This window comes from Pipistrellus kuhlii, unplaced genomic scaffold, assembly GCF_014108245.1.
Source record: "Pipistrellus kuhlii isolate mPipKuh1 unplaced genomic scaffold, mPipKuh1.p scaffold_m20_p_6, whole genome shotgun sequence".
NCBI classification, from domain to species: Eukaryota; Metazoa; Chordata; class Mammalia; order Chiroptera; family Vespertilionidae; genus Pipistrellus; species Pipistrellus kuhlii.
In genome coordinates, this window is record NW_023425562.1 from 56997185 (window position 1) to 57015401 (window position 18217).

General features: G+C 46.7%; 1 protein-coding gene across 1 annotated transcript in view; it reads left to right on the plus strand.

Annotated features, from left to right (window-relative positions):
* The window catches only part of TMC2 (transmembrane channel like 2), a 43217-nt gene extending 25874 nt beyond the window's left edge, over positions 1-17343 (plus strand). The window contains exons 10-20 of the mRNA XM_036419835.2: positions 368-515; positions 818-1006; positions 2550-2729; positions 4777-4926; positions 7105-7233; positions 7417-7484; positions 8234-8473; positions 11452-11577; positions 14482-14560; positions 15448-15550; positions 16705-17343. Of these exons, the coding sequence (XP_036275728.1) occupies positions 368-515; positions 818-1006; positions 2550-2729; positions 4777-4926; positions 7105-7233; positions 7417-7484; positions 8234-8473; positions 11452-11577; positions 14482-14560; positions 15448-15550; positions 16705-16922 (1630 nt within the window). The 3' untranslated portion in view covers positions 16923-17343. The remainder of the gene's footprint in view (positions 1-367; positions 516-817; positions 1007-2549; positions 2730-4776; positions 4927-7104; positions 7234-7416; positions 7485-8233; positions 8474-11451; positions 11578-14481; positions 14561-15447; positions 15551-16704) is intronic.
* The last annotated feature ends 874 nt before the right edge of the window (positions 17344-18217 follow it).

The window sequence follows — 18217 nt, forward strand, 5'->3', positions numbered from 1 at the left end:
GAAAAAAAATACATTTTCTCTTGAAGAAAATAGACAAATTAGAAGAGGCTGTTTCTCTGTAAGAACAGAGTTCTAAAACATTTGCAGGCAAATCAAGCCACAGGAAATCAGACATTGAGGTAAAAAGCATGGTTCAGTGTCCTGCAGGCATCTGATTACACAACTGACACCATAGGTCCTCACAGGGGACTCTGAATTTGAAGGGAAAGTGCCCCAAATCCGATCTCTCTTGGCCCGAGTACCTGCATGGTTCATTCCCTTCCTCGGATATCTGCTACCTGTGCCCAAGGATGCTCAGACCACGGTTCCCTTGGGCTGGCACAGTAAAGACAGGGCAGATATAACACCAGTGATGTGCCCCCTACAGGATGGCCAGCAACACCCAGGGCAGCACCAGCGAGGGGGAGAGTGATAACTTCACATTCAGCTTCAAGATGTTCACCAGCTGGGACTACCTGATCGGCAATTCAGAGACAGCCGACAACAAATATGCCTCCATCACCACCAGCTTCAAGGTAGCCACCCCAGGCAGTTCCCACTTCCTGGGGGACTGAACCCCACCCTGGGCATGTGCCATGACTGGGAATTAAACTGGCAACTCTTTGGTGCTCCCGACAAAGCTCAAACAACTGACCCACACTGGACAGGGTTTTCTTAAAGGAAAGAACTAATTCCCCATAAGGCAACAGTGCTTAATATCACCACTCTATATTATTTCACTTATAGAAATACATGAAGGAGCCATCCCAGGAACCCAACAGTGGTTCCTCTTGGCTCCTGGCCTTATGTTACTCACATCTCATTTTCACACATTAAGGAATCAATAGTGGATGAACAAGAAAGTAACAAAGAAGAAAATATTCACCTGACAAGATTTCTCCGCGTCCTGGCCAACTTCCTCATCATCTGCTGTTTGTGTGGGAGTGGGTACCTCATTTACTTTGTGGTGAAGCGATCCCAGGAATTCTCCAAAATGCAGAACGTCAGCTGGTATGAAAGGAATGAGGTAAGGAGGGCATCTCTATGGAAGTGAATATTAGGGGCAAATACTGAAATTACAATGGTCCCTGTGCCATTCAGCTAAAGACTTGATTTAGAAAGTGAAAGTACATCTCTTTCTAGTCTAGTAGTGCAAACATCTTGAACTAAGAGTCACCCATTGGGTTTCTGTAGCTAGATAGAGCTGGATTTATTTAGCATGTCAGTCAGGATAGCTTTAAAACACAGTTGTTAAAGAGGTGATCCTTTCCTCGCAGCTCTATAGTGCCATATGTCATAAATCAAGTGTTTATTAATACATGGCTAGGTTTCTGGGCTTCCTTTTCCATTCCATTGATCTATTTGTCTATTCTGGCACTAATAACACACTCATAAACCATAGCTTTATGTATGTCTTAATATCTGGTAGAGTGATTTTCTCATGGAGATCCACAGTAAAACACATTAAAGTTTTATTGTGATTATATTGAATCTATAAATATCTTTTGGAAATTTGACATCTGTGGTAGTTGGCAGAATGGTTACAAATTCTTCCCACCCTTGTATACATATTTCTTTACAATGTGATTTCCTCCCACAAAGAGGTGGCATCTTTTTCCCCATCCCTTGAATCCAGCTGGGTTTGGTCATGTGCCTTGCTTTACCATGAGACGAGCAGATTTGAAAAGTGCTTGTGAATTGGAACTTACTCTCTTGGGAATCCTGAGACCTCCATGATTTAAACAATTCCATCCCAGCTGGTGTTGCTCAGTGGTTGAACCAGGAGGTCACTGTTTAATTCTAGGTCAGGGCACATGCCCAGGTTGTGGGCTTGATCCCCAGTAGGGGGCATGCAGGAGGTAGCCAATCAATGATTGTCTCTCATCATTGATGTTTCTTTCTCCCTCTCCCTTCCTCTCTGACATCAATAAAAAACATTTTCTTTTAAATTAAAAATAAATAAGTCCAGACTAGCCTACTGAGTAATGAGACATGGCCCAGTTATCTCACCACCCCAGGTGATAGCCAGTCAACCACCAGACATGTGAATGAAGCCAACAACCATCAGTTGACCATAGACTCATGAATTAATTCAGGTGAGACAGCAGAGCCATCTATCTAAGCCCAGAAACAAATACCGACCCACAGAATCAAAGCTTCCTGTCCTCCAGTCTCTTGAGATGATGACAGCTATCACGTGACTCTTACCTAGTTCAGAGCTTTCCAGAACACAAAGCAGCGCCCCCTAGGTTAACTCATTTACTTTTCAAAGAAAGTTTCCTCTTTTTTTTTCTTTTTCTTTTTTTTTTTTTATCAATACTAATAAGCAACAGTCATGGTGGCAACCAATTGCAGAGCAATTATGATGTGTGGGACATATGCCAACTGCTCAGGGCATGTTGGTGCCTTTGCCAGGGTCACACAGCAAGTTGTGAAGACCTCAGGGCATCTCCAGAGGCAGAGGAGGGGACAACAAGGAGAGGGAGATGCAGGGCCCTCGGGGTGCAGAGATGGTGACCAACCAAGTGATGTTGATGAGGCAAGTAACCCATGCTTTGCTGATCTCTCAGGTTGAAATTGTCATGTCCCTGCTTGGGATGTTCTGTCCCCCTCTGTTTGAAACGATCGCTAACTTGGAGAACTACCACCCACGCATCGGGCTGAAGTGGCAGCTGGGGCGGATCTTTGCCCTCTTCCTGGGAAATCTCTACACGTTCCTCTTGGCCCTGATGGATGACGTCCACCTCAAGGTAAAGCTCACAGAGTCCCCCCAGCCCCCAGGGCCCACCAAATTTCCTTGTTTAGATATAATACTCTCCTCATGCATGCGTCATATCAATTAAGTACATTTTTGGGAAATTCAGGGGGGGGAAATGAACAAGTAATCCCAGAATATGACCCAAGACAGCCACCATTAACCATTTTGCTGTAGTTCTTTGCTGTCTTTTTCTTAGGTTGTCTTTATTCCCATCTTGTACATGTCCATTAGTACTCAATATTTTAGCTACAGCCTTTCCCATATGGTTTCATAGCTGCCATGAGTGTTTACTGCTGAGTAAGTGTCCATGGAGATGATATGTCATAGTTGACCTAACCTTTCCTCATTGCTTACCTAATGGCTATGGAGTCCTCTGTGTCAGGTCCTCGGGGGACAGCAGGGTGTTCACACTCTGGGTTTTCACACCAAGTGTGTTCACACTCTGGGCCAGGAGACAGACTCATCCATTACAGATGCTGCAGGATATGCTTCACTGGGACAAGCCCAGGACAGCACTGCAGTGCATTCAAGGGGCTCCAGCACCCCCTGGGGAACCTTAGCAGAGACTGGAACAAGCAGAGGGGGAACAGCTGGTGCAAATAGAGAACTGCAGGATGGCTGAGCAGAGTAGAGAGGGAGAAGTGAAAAATGAAACCGGGGAAGGCCCAGATGATGAAGCTCCTGCTCCTTACCCCTCCCTCCTCATTATTGAGCTGCATGGATTTTTTCCTGAGGCTAACAGGGAAGCTGTAAGAAGGTTCTAAGCATGGAACTAATTGGATCTGGCCCTTGGCCATCGCTCCATCCTCATCTCTGGATTCCCTCCTACTCCAATAGACTGCTCCACCCTCCTAACCCTCACATTTCCTCCTCAGAGCAAACTTCTCTCTTTCCACCCTCTCCCCATGTTGGACTAGTTGACTAATCCTCCCTGAGGTTTAGGCTCAGATCTCTTTGCCTACCCAGGAAGTCTTCTCTGGCTGCCATTGTCTGATGTGAATTTTCTTTATCCTCAGAGAAATTTTTCCATAGCTCTTATCACTCTATAACTGTTGTTCATCTCTGCCACTTATTAGACTGAGGAATTTCTGAGGAATGCTGTCTCTCTCTCTCTCTCTGTCTCTCTCTCTCTATCGCTTTTTTATTTTTTTTTATTTTTTTTTATTTTATTTTTTTCAGAAAGGAAAGGAGAGGGATAGAGAGTTAGAAACATCTATGAGCTGAAACCAGTTTGGCTCAGTGGATAGAGCATCGGTCTGTAGACTGAAAGGTGCCGGGTTCAATTCTGGTCAAGGGCATGTACCTTGGTTGCTGGCACATCCCCAGTAGGGATGGTGCGAGAGGCAGCTGATAGATGATTCTCTCTCATTGATGTTTCTAACTCTATCCCTCTCTCTTCCTCTCTGTAAAAAAGCAATAAAATAGATTTTTTTTTAAAAAGAAAGAAAGTAAGAAAGAAAGAAAGAAAGGAAGGAAGGAAGGAAGGAAGGAAGGAAGGAAGGAAGAAAGAAAGAAAGAAAGAAAGAAAGAAAGAAAGAAAGAAAGAAAGAAAGAAAGATCTATGAGAGAGAAACATCAATCAGCTGCCTCCTACACACCCCTCACTGGGGATGTGCCTGAAACCAAGGTACATGCCCTTGACTGGAATCGAACCTGAGACCTTTCAGTCCACAGTCCAATGCTCTGTCCACTGAGCCAAATCGGTTTTGGCAGGAATGCTCCATCTCTTGTTCACTTCTGTGTCACCACTGCCTCTATGTCCAGAATAGACCATAAGTCAATTATTCTCAAAAGAACAATGAATGATTGGATGGGTGGATGGATGGATGGATGGATGGAAGATAACTTCATGGAAAAGACCAAAGGACTTTGGCCCATTGCCCCCCTCTCCTGTTTAGATTTGGGGGGACTCCATTGAGGGGAGGGCAGATAGAAGGTGGTAAGGTTGTGGCATGTGCTGGCTTCAGTTATTGTTCCTGTGGAAATAGTTGGGCCATCCCTGGTTCCTTCCAACCCCACCTCTCCATCTTCTGTTCCAGCTTTCTAATGAAGAGACGATAAAGAACATCACTCACTGGACTCTGTTTAACTATTACAATTCCTCGGGGTGGAACGAGAGTGTCCCCCGGCCGCCCCTGCACCCCGCTGACATGCCCCGCGGCTCCTGCTGGGAGACAGCCGTGGGCATTGTGAGTAGCTGTGCTCTCCTGAAAAGTCATCCCTGTTCTCAATTGTTTTTATTCTTTTCTCGATGTTTCCCTTGTTAAGCCACCAAAGTGCCCAGCCAATATTTCTTAGGAAAATTCCACTTTTTCACTTTCCCATTTTTTCAAAATCCATATATTTCTCTATCTGCTTCATTCACTAATATAGTTTTTGCTTTTGTTTTTCTTTATTTAGAGTTTTACTGTAGATTTCACTGCAATCCTAAGGTTCTCCACCTGGAGAACAATGACTCCTAAACATTGGATTCAGGAATGTGTGTGTATGTGCATCTGTGCATTTTTCTGTAAAGAGAATTAATGGTTTTTATCAGAGACTCAAAACTTAACAACTGCCATTTCCCTTTATCCACTTTTACCACCATTCCTGTAACTTGCAGTGGGCGGGCTTTAAAGCCTAGTGTTCTTGGCCTTCACAGGCAGAACTTAAAATATTCACAGGTCACAGAGGTCTGCTGCCTTCTCTTCCTCAATTCCAGCTCTCTACATGAGGTTTCTCTTCATCAGCCACCCCAGTGAGATGCAGAGTTTATTACTTTTCCATGGAGCCCACTTTCATAGAGCATCAAACAACAGTGCTATTAACTAAAGGTAATGAAGTACAATGAATGAGGAAATTACATCACACTCTCCATTGAATACTGCCTCCAAGTTCACCATCTGCAAATCTCGCAGGGAAAAAGATCTGTTCTTGCCCTTGGAGGTCCTGAGGGCCTTTCCTTCCCACCGCATTCATGGAGAGCTCAGATTTACCATCCCTTCCTCCTCCGATCCAGATTCCCATGTTCTTCAAATCCTCCTCATCTTCAAGGTGTAGAGCCACTGAGCTTCCGCAGCTCCTGCATTTAACTCATCACAATATGTGACATAGAAAGAATCTGCAAGTCAATAAAACCAATCCTCTTTAGAAGGCCATAGAGAGTTTGTTACCCACATGATTCTTTTTTTTAAATATATTTTTATTGATATTTTACAGAGAGGAAGGGAGAGGGATAGAGAGCTAGAAACATCGATGAGAGAGAGACATTGATCAGCTGCCTCCTGCACACCCCCTAACAGGGATGTGCCCGCAACCAATGTACATGCCCTTGACCGGAATCAAACCTGGGACCTTTTAGTCCAGAGACCGACGCTCTATCCACTGAGCCAAACCGGTTTCAGCCACATGATTCTTTTTAAATATTCTGCCATATAGTCTCTCTTTTCCTGCCCCACATCCTTGGGAGGTATCTCTCTTGCTCTCCTCCCTCAATGCCCATCACTGCTCCTATCACTGATAAAAGTTTGTATCTTTCTGAGCTAGTTGATAATGATGGGTCTGAGGCATTATGTCCTCCACCACCTCCAGACTGAGCCCCAGAGCATCATCTTGCACAGAGTGGAGACCTGACGCATGTTGGGTTGTCTATTACTTAGAACATAAACCTGAATTCTTACTGAGGAATAACCCTGAAAATTCATCAGCTGTTCATCCAGAAATAATTCATTTATCAATTTGGAGAATATAAAAGTGAAGAAAGCAAACCCTGAACTTTCTAGGAATTCCAAGTCCACTAGATGTCTTGTGAAAGTTTGTGAAATTTTCCACCAAAAAGTAACACACTTTTGCCCCCTTTGCCATGTGCCTATGTGAAAAACCTACATTTTTTTCCCTATATAACAAGAAAAAAAAATCTTTAGCCAGAGGTAAGGAAAGCTAGCTGTTGTTCCTGGTGACAAAGATCAGATTCAGTCTTAGCTGGGGCCACTAGTATTTCAGAGCAGGTGGGGAAAGAAGGGGCAAGCCTTCAGATCCTGCATCTGTGCTGATAACTGCCAAGCTTTGGGCATTACCAGTGTGCCCGGCAATTTGCATACATAATCACTAAGTTTCCCATTACCCCACAAGGTTAATATTATTAACTTTCAAGAGGTTCAGGGACTATTTCAAAGCAATACCAGTAGTAATTATAGAGCTGAGACCTATATAAGAATGTTTCAAAGCCTGGATCTCTGCTCTTTACCACCACCCCTGCGCCTCCAAATTCAGAGGATCGCAGAGAAGAATGCAGGTGGGTGGAAGAGAGTTTGCATGGCTGCAGTCAGCTGGGAGAGGTGGGCAAAGTCTAGCCCTGACCACCCCTTCCTCTGTGCTCCTCCTCGCAGGAATTCGTGAGGTTGACGGTGTCCGACATGCTGGTGACATACATCACCATCCTGGTGGGGGACTTCCTGAGGGCGTGTTTTGTCCGATTCATGAACTACTGCTGGTGCTGGGACCTGGAGGCTGGATTTGTACGTCTCACAGATATTCCGCAGACACCCTATATGTTAAAGAAGCAGAACCCTGAATCAACAGTTCCTCTCTCTCTGATTGGAGAGGCCCTGGGTTGGCCAGTGGCTGGTAGTAGTGTCTGGCTGACACCATCTAACATGTCTCCTTTTTCTCCTCCCCCCCCCCTCTTTATTTCTCGGCAGCCTTCCTATGCTGAGTTTGATATTAGTGGAAATGTGCTTGGTTTGATCTTCAACCAAGGCATGATCTGGTGAGTTACCCAGTTCATCTAGAGATCACCTCATTTGGGGAGTCCGAAAACTGGAATCTCAGGCTTGGCCTCTCAACTCGCTGGGAGAGGCTGGAGCGCCCTCCTTTCTCGTGAAAAACAGGGGGCGGGACTAGATGAGAACCCCCAGTGTCTGCCTATCCCTGTGCTCTGGTGGGCATAGTGAGGGAAGAAGAGAAGAGGTGGAGAGAAGGAAAACAGAAAGGAGAGGGACAGGGGAAGGAGAGAGGGAAGAAGGCAGAAAGGAAAAAGTGGGGAGAGAAGGAAAGGGAAGGAAAGGAAAGAAAGGAGAGAAGGAGGGAGATAAGTGAACTAAGGAACTTCTTCCTCTGAGGAGGGAGTTAGAGAGGTTGTGTAACTTCAGCCAAAGACTTTCAAGATACCAATGGCTCAGTGCAAGTCAATGTCCAAGTCTCTCAATTTGAGAACTTTCCAAATACTTTTCTGAACAGTCATGTTATTTTAGGCAGGCCACGGAGAAAGGGTCAGGAGGCCGTATAATTTGCTAGATGCCTGGTGCTGAGGCAATAATGCTCGGCGTGTCTCCTTCTGGGGAATGAATGGCTATGGTGTGGTGATAAATGTCCGGTTAAACGGGAGGCCCCTTCCTTTGGGACCTGCAGAGAAGGCGGGGCCTCCTTCCCCTAACCCACCAAGCCCATTTCCTCCTGTCCCCCTTCCCTGGCCTCTCCTGCTGCCAGGCCAACCGGTGTGTGTTTCTGTCCCTCCAGGATGGGCTCCTTCTACGCCCCCGGACTGGTGGGCATCAACGTGCTGCGTTTGCTGACCTCCATGTACTTCCAGTGTTGGGCGGTGATGAGCAGCAACGTGCCCCATGAGCGCGTGTTCAAAGCCTCCCGCTCCAACAACTTCTACATGGGCCTACTGCTGCTGGTGCTCTTCCTCAGCCTTTTGCCCGTGGCCTACACCATCATGTCCCTCCCGCCCTCCTTTGACTGCGGGCCCTTCAGGTGCATGAGAGAAGCTCCCCCCATCCCCGGGCAGTCTGCTCAGAGCGCGGTGGCTCAGATTTCCAGTTCTGGTGTCACATCAGCCTACAAAACCCCATGGAGCTTTGGGCAAATCATTAGCGCTGCTCAGCAGTTTTCTGCAGGATGGAACTGTCCTATGTGTCACAATTCAATACGGTAGCCACCAGCCACGTGGCTATTGGATACTTGAAGTGAGGACCGAGAAATTGACTTTCTCATTTTCTTTCAATTGAATTCATCTTAGTAACCCCATATGGCTAATGGCCACCATATTGGACAGCACAGTTCTAACCTTTTAACATGAAAAACAGGGGGCGGGACTAGATGAGAACCCCCAGTGTCTGCCCACCCCTGTGCTCTAGTGGGCATAGTGAGGGAAGAAGAGAAGAGGTGGAGAGAAGGAAAACAGAAAGGAGAGGGGGACAGGGGAAGGAGAGAGGGAAGAAGGCAGAAAGGAAAAAGTGGGGATAAATAACCTAACAGGGATGGGGGTGGGGGATGGGGGTGGGAGGAGGCGGTATTCAGAAGATGAAATGACCATATGCAGTATTGACTATCACCAGTCAAATGTGCAGCAGCTACTGAGACTGTTGCCTGGGGCACCACGTTTTGCAGAGCATTTGCCAACACTGTGGGTTCAGGGTGAATACACCAGACTAGTCTGGGAGACTGGACATTGTATAAAGAGATCAATAACCATATAAGGAGGTACAATGAGAAATCTGTGCATCGACTGCTCTCTTTCCAAATGTGAGACCTTTTGGAAGCCCTCTCTCTTCTCCGTAAAGAGGAGTCTGTGGTTAAAGCAGTTTGGAACCTGCTGACTATTTGATCTGCCACCTTCCCACTCAGAAATGCTCGCTGCAGCTCCTGTACTAAAGGCTCGGAGGAGTCATGCAAAAAGATAAGATGTGCAGGCTAATGTTTCTATCCTAATTGGCCACAGACCCTCTCTTCGTGTGACACCCATCCAGGGCTGGGGGCAGGGTGTCACGAGCCTCAGAGTGAATTCCTCCTTAGACTGTTCACCCCAGAGCCTTTCCCACCTCACCCCCATCCCTGCCCTGCCTACCAGTGTGGATCAACGCCCTTTGGGGAATGCTGCTCGGTTTATAAAGGACTTAGCTAGAGACAGCCCTGTAGTTAGTGCCGCACAGGGAGTGTCCTGGGAGCTCAAAGGAGAGAGTAGCAGGAGTGCTCACAACAGACTATAATCTGGCTGATCAGAGGTTCAGACAGAAGGGAAGGTGTGTGTGTGTGGGGGGGAGGGGGGGGGAGGAGGGTAGATGTAGAGTAGAAGGCCTGAATGCCAGGCTGCAGGGAGAACCACATGGCACAGGTGGTGGAAGCCTTCCTGAGCGAGGTTTGGAGGGCTGGACTCTGGGTGCAGACGGCGGTGCCCCTTTGCTGAGGCTGCCCGCCTGTCCTCAGGAAGGAAGCTAGGGAACAGGTCTTTGCCATGCAGCCCTCACCAGCTGCCCCTCCCGCTTCATCTGCTATCCTGAGAGGCCCTGGCAGCCTCCACCCAGGTGGCAGGGGAAGGGACCTGAAAATGGAACTCAGCAGGAAACATGGTTGTCACCTCCCTCTATCACTCCTTTGACCAAAACCCATCAACGGCTGGTACATTCATCCCCTAGATATTTTCATAGCTTCCTCTCACTTGCTCCAGGTCTTTATTCAAAGGTCAGTGAGGCCTTCCCTGGAGACCCTAACTAAAATGCCACACACACACACACACACACACACACACACACACACACTTACCATTGTTTCTGCTTATTCTATCTCCTTACTAACATCTACATGCCATTCCTTCTGCCTATTTATCTTGTTTGTTGTCTGTCTCCTCCACCAGGGCATAAGCTCCATGAGGGTGTGATTTTTTGCTTCCTTTTTCACGGCTTTACACCCACTGTCTAGAAAAGAATACTGGGTCGATGCTTAAACTAGACCCTTCACAGAAATTCACTTTTCATGGAGGGATTCAGGTTTGGATCTGTTCCAGACAAACAATATAAGTGAATGAAATGGGCAGCATTGCACAGCATATAGTTAAAAATAGGGGCTGGTAAACTGTAGCCCATGGACCGAATCCAGACCACCAACCTGCTTCTATAAACACAGTTTTATTGGAACGCGGCCACACCTGTTTGCTTACATATCATCTACGGCTGCTTTCTCGGTACCACAGCAGAAGTGAGTGATTCCAACAGAGACCTTCTGGCTCACAAAACCTAAAATCTTTATTATCTATCTCCTTTCAGAAAAGAATTGCCAGCCCTCTCATTTAGAGCATAGATTCTAGAACCAGCTCTGTCACTTGCCAGCTGGGTCATCTTGAGCAACTTTCTTAGCTCCCTACACTACAGGTTCATGCCTATAAGATGGAAATAGCAGTAGGGCCTACTACCTCCTAAGGTTGTTTTGAGGATTTAGCGTGTTATTATTTGTAAAGTGCTTAGAGGAGTGTGCAAATCCGTACTAAAGCATATATGCAAGTTTGTTAAGCCTGAGTCCTGCCCAATTTGGGGGTAGCTGGTACTCATCACATCACAATGCTATGAGGTAAGAAGTATTACCTACACCAGGATCAGCTAACCTTTTTTGTAAAGAGCCTGATAGTAAAAAATGGAGAGGCACCATGATGTCATCCATCACGCCAGCCTTTAGAGAACTATTCCCCTGCATGGGAAGCTCTGTGTCAGTCCCATGGCTATAGTACAGGCAATTTTCTCCCATGACAGTGTATGTGAACATGCATAAGATGTCAGATGCAGGAGGCCAATGTAGTTTGAAAAGTTGTGAGGGCACTGACCCAAAAAAGGCAACCCTTTGTGGGGACAATCTGTGGTTCTCCCGGCTCAGTGGTGAGCAGCAGCTGTGGGAGGGGCATGCACACAGTCGTGTGTCGTGTGAGCTTTGCAGCATGCTGTAATGTGTCCTCTTCTTCCCAGTGGGAAAAACAGAATGTATGACGTCATCCAAGAGACCGTTGAAAATGATTTTCCAACCTTCCTGGGCAAGATCTTTGCGTTCATCGCCAATCCAGGCCTGATCATTCCAGCCATCCTGCTGATGTTGTAAGTTAGCCAAGGCCCCTGGCTGGGCTTCATTGAAACCTCCCCTTCATAGTTGGAACTTCCTTAGTAGATCTTTCTTTTTTGCCTTCTTTGTCTGGATGTCCCAGATGCAGATCCTGAGACAACGATTCAAATGCAAGTAATTTTGGGGGGAAGGAAGCAGGGTAGACAAGCAGGAAGCTGCTTTATTATCATTGGTATGATGTTGGTCCTGCTGGAGAATTCTGGAAAACAGTGTGCTTCAGAGTTACCTCACTCAAGGGCAGGGATCTGGGGCATTTGCACACCAGCTCCCATCAGTCACTGGTTGAATGCTGCTGGGAATCTCAGGAGGGGAGAGGAGTTGGTTCATTGACCAGCAATACAGGCCAGGCATATTCCCAGGGAGAATGGTTTCTGTGCAGGGGGCTGCTGGGGACGCTTCAGGCACAGAGGGAAAGGTACTGGCAGCTGCAAGTTTTCAGTAGAATCATCATTTCTACTTTATGGAGTTTCATCAAAACCAGTGGGGGCACCCTGCTACTCTCCCACCTTTTCAGGTTTTCATAACAGGGATTTCCATATTGAAAGATAGGGGCCAAGGAATATGGGTGGGTGCTGATAGTGTCTGTAACACCCTCCTACACATTCACTAGAAATATCAAAGACCTCTGGCTCTGAGCCTCTGAGAAACCTTAGGGGCTGATTCAGCCTGTCCCTGCGGGGTCCATGGGACTTCTCCACAGAGCATCCTGTGCCCTAGAACTTCTGGCTCCTTCATTCATCACTCTCCCTCTCACAGACTGAGAAACCCCTGAGGATGGTGGGCGGGTCTGAGGGTCTCTATCTCCAACACCAGCCCCGCACCTAGGACAGAGTAGGAGAACAGTAAAAGCTCTTTGAAGGACCAGGGAAAGGAAAGAAAAGAGAAGGCAGGAAGCTAGCCCTGAATTTGAATTGCCTCATCAAAAATACACTAGTGAAAATATTAGGTTTTCTTTATAAATAGCCATTGTTGTCATGTGTGGTTTTTTTTAATTATGAAATATTACTAACATACAGAAAAGTACAACCATGTACGTGATCACAAATTTAGATGTTAACATCTAGCAGTATTTGCTTCAGATCTGTCTTATTAAGGGAAGATGCACTTCAAGCTCTCTCCAATCCTTTTCTCTCCCGCCCCCTCAGAAGGTAACTGCTATTTTGATTAGCTTATTATTTTGGTACTTTCATCATGTGTATGTGTACTATTGTTTTCTGAGTTTGAAAATCTTGAATGAATGGTCATACTACATAGTTTTCTTCACTCGACATTATGTTTAGGAGATTTATCCATGTAGATACATGAGCATAGATCTTAATATTGCTACATGTTCTATTTTATGAATGAATGAACCAGTTTATTCTCTGCATAGACATAGTTAGGTTGTTTCTACTTTTTTGCTCTTGCAAATGTGCTCCTTGTACATATATGTCTCCATGTGAGAGTTTCTCTAAGGTAGACATCTTAGAGTGGAACTCTTGGATCATAGGTATGTGTTTCTTTGTTCTCTTTAGAATTAGATAGTGTTAAACTGCTCAGTTCCAAACATCTGCTCTAGTCCTGGCATGAAAAAGGGCTGACATGCTATAACAACCTGGACTGCCCTGGACCCCCTGAAAAGATTCTGGAACCCAGACACCAAACCTGACCTTTGCAGGCAACTTCAGGGGGAACACAGTCACCCATAAACACTTTATCCTCTCTGACCTCCAGCTCCTCCCTAATAAATGGGTTGTTAATTAGGAGAAAGGGCAAGGCCTGGTGCCCAGAAAGCGCCAAAACAGAGCGTGGTCCCTTCACCCACTCTCCCTCCTCTGTACGGAGAGAGCTGGTAGACTCTACCCAAGTGGCTTTGGGCGGCCCACATGAGAGGAAGGGTGGGGAGTAGCTAAGGCCTGAAGTTCACGGAGAAAAGTGGCAATTAGGATGAACCTAAAAAGCTCTCAGCTAACAGGCTGGCTGAGCAACCCACCCAAGTGGCCTCTCTGTTCTCAGATTGTACAGTCCAGGTCAGAGCCCCCGCAGGTCCTGTGAAAGGGAAGCCCAGATTATAGCCTCAAAGGACACCCCGACCTGCAGGCAGCCAGTGGGCGCCTGATGCTGAACACCAGCAGCTTAGAGAAGAAATTCCATCCACTAAACCGAGCAGGGGGCCTCCAGGGCATCCGCAGTTGTGTTTCTGGGCTAACTGGGAGCAGGCACTGGGCTGCTCTGCCTCTCTCCATACATGGCGATTGTGAAAAGAGCTTTGGCTTCCGATGCTCTGAGGAGCACTGATAGAACACAGTTGGCTCTGGGGGCACTTTCTCCTAATTAACAACCCGTTTATTGGGGAGGAGCTGGAGGTGAGAGAGGGTAAAAGGTTTATGGGTGACCGTGTTCCCCGTGAAGAGGGGCTGGCCTTGGGCGAATGACTTGACCTTTCTGAATCCCAGGACACTGACTAGTAAAGATGGGAACCATCATTTCTACTTCATGGATTTTCATCCAAACCAGTGGGGGCGCAGAGCCCGGCACGGGGCAGTGCCCAGAAACACCAGCAGCTTCTTTTGTAGACAAGACACCCAGCTACTCCCCGACCTCTTCAGGTTTCCATAAGAGGGGTGATTCCTTTAGCCGCCTTTTACTGAGCACTCTGAGAGGTAGAAATGTGTAGGTCACGTCCACGTTCCATCAGATAGGGAGAGCAGGGATGTCCAGGGCCTTTTTTCCATGTTAAGTGGAGGATTTAGGATGGTAAGACCTCTCTCCACCCTGCCCAGGGGGGAAAGCCTTGGCACTGACTCCAGGAAGCCTGCCCTGACATCTCGGGACAGGCATCCAGCTCTTGTCACTTTCCAAGGCCGCACTCCCACAGGAGGCATGCTTTTCTCTTACAGCCTGGCCATCTACTACCTGAACTCGGTTTCCAAAACCCTTTCCCGCGCCAATGCCCAGCTGAGAAAGAAAATCCAAGCGGTGAGTCTGTCTCGAGTTTCATTACTGTGTCACAACTTTCATTCTGGAAGGCAAAAATGATGTCATGTTTTTGTGTTTTGCTGATTATCTCTGTGAACCCAGTTGTGTGCTCTAAATGGCTTTCTCCTGAATCAAAGCCAAAAATACCTGTATGACAGGTAGCAGCCTGTGAGATTCAACAGCATGCATTTACATTCTCGGGATATTTGGGTGTCTATAACAGTAATTACAGTTTGAGAGTTTGCTGAAGAACAGAAGAAATTCAATGAATTCAACCAGTGTTCACACATCATAAAACCGGTACCCATGATAATTCCTATAGATTAAGACTGATGCTATAAATGCTAAAGGAAACAGTGTTGTCAAAACTACATATTGCTTGTGACCTGTGGCCTAGGATGTCTTGGAAGTTTCCTCCAAGCTCAGGCAGCCTCTCTCAACATTAGCTGGCTTCAGACTGCTCTCTTCCATTCTCCCAGCTCCTCTACCCTCACCTCCTACATAGGGTAAACCCTCTCTAGACCCTGTCCTCCTTACTTCCTCCATGCCTCTACGGGAACGAATCTCATCTGCTTCACAGCCAGTTCGCCATCCCCATCCCCATCCCCATTCCCATTTCCTTAATTTTACTGGTCTCTTGCCCAGATGAAGAAAACCATTGAACTTCCATTGAGGGCTTCCAGCCTCCAGGGCCAGGTGCACTTCAAACACTGTGCAAACCTGAGTTCTGCTGCCCCCTGCCGTCAGTCATGAGGACTAATAACGGGCGATTTAAGGTAGTTCCCAAAAACTGAAGATAGATGGAGTCCTTGTCAACTAGATCTCACCATCCTGAGCTCAAACACCCATTTCCCTGCATGAGACCTACCATTAATGTTTTCCTGCAGCTCCGTGAAGTTGAGAAGAGCCACAAATCTGTCAAAGACAAAGCCACAGCCAGAGATTCCGAGGACACAGCTAAAGACAGCTCCAAAAATGCCACCAAAGCAGGTGAGTTCCATGTCATGATTACTTTTTACAAGGCCACATGGAAAGGTGTAAAGAGTATATGTTGTGAAGTCAGATCTGGGATTGAAATCAGAATTCGGGTGATTATTAGCAGTATGAAGTTGGGTCAGTGAAAATAAGAATGAATTATAGCCCTAGCTGTTTTGGCTCAGTTGATAGAGCATTGGCCTGCGGACTGAAGGGTCCTGGGTTTGATTCTGGTCAAGGGCACATGCCTGGATTGCAGGTTCAATCCCCAGTGGGGGAGGGGGGTGACAGAGGCAGCCGAACAGTGATTCTCTCTCATCATTGATGTTTCTATCTCTCTCTCCCTCTCCCTTCCTCTCTGAAATCAATAAAAATATATATTTTTTTAAAAGAATGAACTATAATGCCGGCCTCATGCAGCGGTGAAAATGCGATGGATCGTGTGTTAAAGTGCTTTACAGAATTCCTGGCACAGAGAAAGGACTGATGAAAACGAGCAGCCTCTATAACATGGGAAAATAGCACTGCTTGTCTTAGGGTTGTCTCACTCATTTCTACCCTCCAAGACTTCTGTGGTAACTTTTCTTCTCTCTGGTCCTAGTAATCTAGTTGTTTCTGAAATGATTTTTGTCTTCACTTTCTCTCCTGAGTCCGTTAGTTCCCATGTCACACCCTTCTAATATCTGGCTACTTAACCCAGCATTGAGAACAAGTCAGTAACTGCCCCTCACTTAGAGTTAGGGGAAGGGAAGGAAACAAGTGCATGAAAGAGTTGGAAATCAAATTTGATTCTAGTTTACACAGCCCCTTCCATCATCCATATTTGACCCTAGCAGCCACCTGTGAGACTGTTGTTGTTGTCCCAGTTTTATACTCAAGAAAACCAGGTCCAGAGAGTCTAGCCCAGAGCCAGCATTCAAATTCTAGTCCTCCACCCAGCAGGTCATATTCCTCCAGCAGATCTGTTCATGCGAAGGCTAGGCCAAGGTGTCCCCAGAGGCCTGAGGGTGATCTGACCTTTCTCATTTCACCAACTAGGACTGAAATCTACATACTGAGCAGGACAGCTCCAGAGGACTCTATTCCATACCCCCCCCCAAAAAAAAAAAAAAAAAAAAACTGTAGCAAAATCTCTCATATCCTCATCCTTGTCTTGGTTCTTTTTCCAGAGACCATGCCTCACTCTGCCAGCCAAAGCCAAACCCCGAGCAAGAAGGTGCAGGCCCCTGGGACCTCCAGTTCTGCCAGTCGGACCATGCTGCCTGCCTCCAGTCACCTGCCTATATCTCGGCCTCCTGGCATCAGACCAGATTCTAGCCAACCTGGGCCTCAGACTCATCCTGGGAGGTCATCCTCTAGAAAGAGTGCTCAGAGACCTCCCCGCTGACAGCGGGGACTCAGAGGAGTCCCATCCTGGGGCTGCACTCGAGTCCCACCAGCTCACATGCCCAAATCGGTGTTTTCTCTCCTCTCACACACGTTCTCTCTCCTCTTATTGAATGTGGGGATTTTGATTCCTCAGTCTCAGGTCATGGCTTCATCTGCCTGTTAGGGGAACTGAGCCTCCTGCCTCCCCATCATTGTCCTTCCCGGTATCTTGGTGCAGGCAGCTCTGGACCTTGCACTCATGGTGGCTTCCCTTGGCTCCAGGCTTTGGGAGAAGGGTGCAGGGCTGCAGCCACCATCATAGACTTTATTCCTGGCACCCATGTTGGAACACAGGTTTCTACCAGCTCCACCAACTGAGAGGGGGTGCACAGGGGCCATATCCTGACCATCACCTCTATACAAAGGAGGTGAAATGGCTAGAATAATGAAACTAATAAAACTAAATGGGCCCAAGTCACTGCCAGGAGTGATGACTGAGGCCTCTCTTGTTTCCTTGTTTGAGCTTCCAGTTCATTCCATCTTAAAACTTCTCTATGCAGCCTGTCCATGAACCATCAAGCATGAAGACCATCTTTCTTCCTCCCATCCTTTTCTTCCCTCTTTCCTTTCTCCCTCTCTTCCACCCCTTCCTTCTCTCTTTCGGTCACCTGAGAATGATTTGAATTTAGAAAGTACACTTAAAAATTTACCCAGAGAATTATAACTAGTGTCTTAGTGACATTACCCTAGTTTGTCTGTGTATTCGTCACTGGGGGAAAGTGAAACAAACACTAAATTTTACCTGTCAGAAGCTATTTTTGCAGACAGACCCTTTCTTTCTAATTACATGCTCAATGTCCATAAAGACTCCATTGCACACAGAATCACGTAAGTAGGAACACACGTTGGGCACCTGATTTTCCCATGACTTGCACATTCACAGAAACTGGGGAGAGATGCACCAGCCAGGGAGGGGACCTGGGCAGGGTACCAACAGCACCCACTACCCTGGTGATCCTCAATTCAGTAAAGTCATTTCCAATATGCTCTGTAGCACCCCACCCAAAGCTGCGGCATAGAAGTTCCTCAGGCTCTGTAAGGAACAGTAAGAAATAAACCTGCATGCATAAGGGAACATTTATTTCTCTTGATCTTGGTAGAAGTAGAGGAGAAAGGTCTCCCTTGAGAATTTATATTAACAAGGTAGTCCTCACAGCATCTAAATTCCCATACCAACTGTGTTCCCAAAAACTCAAATGGAAAATTGAACCTATTAAAGTTATCTTAGGTTCACTGTATCTCCAAGAAAGTGTG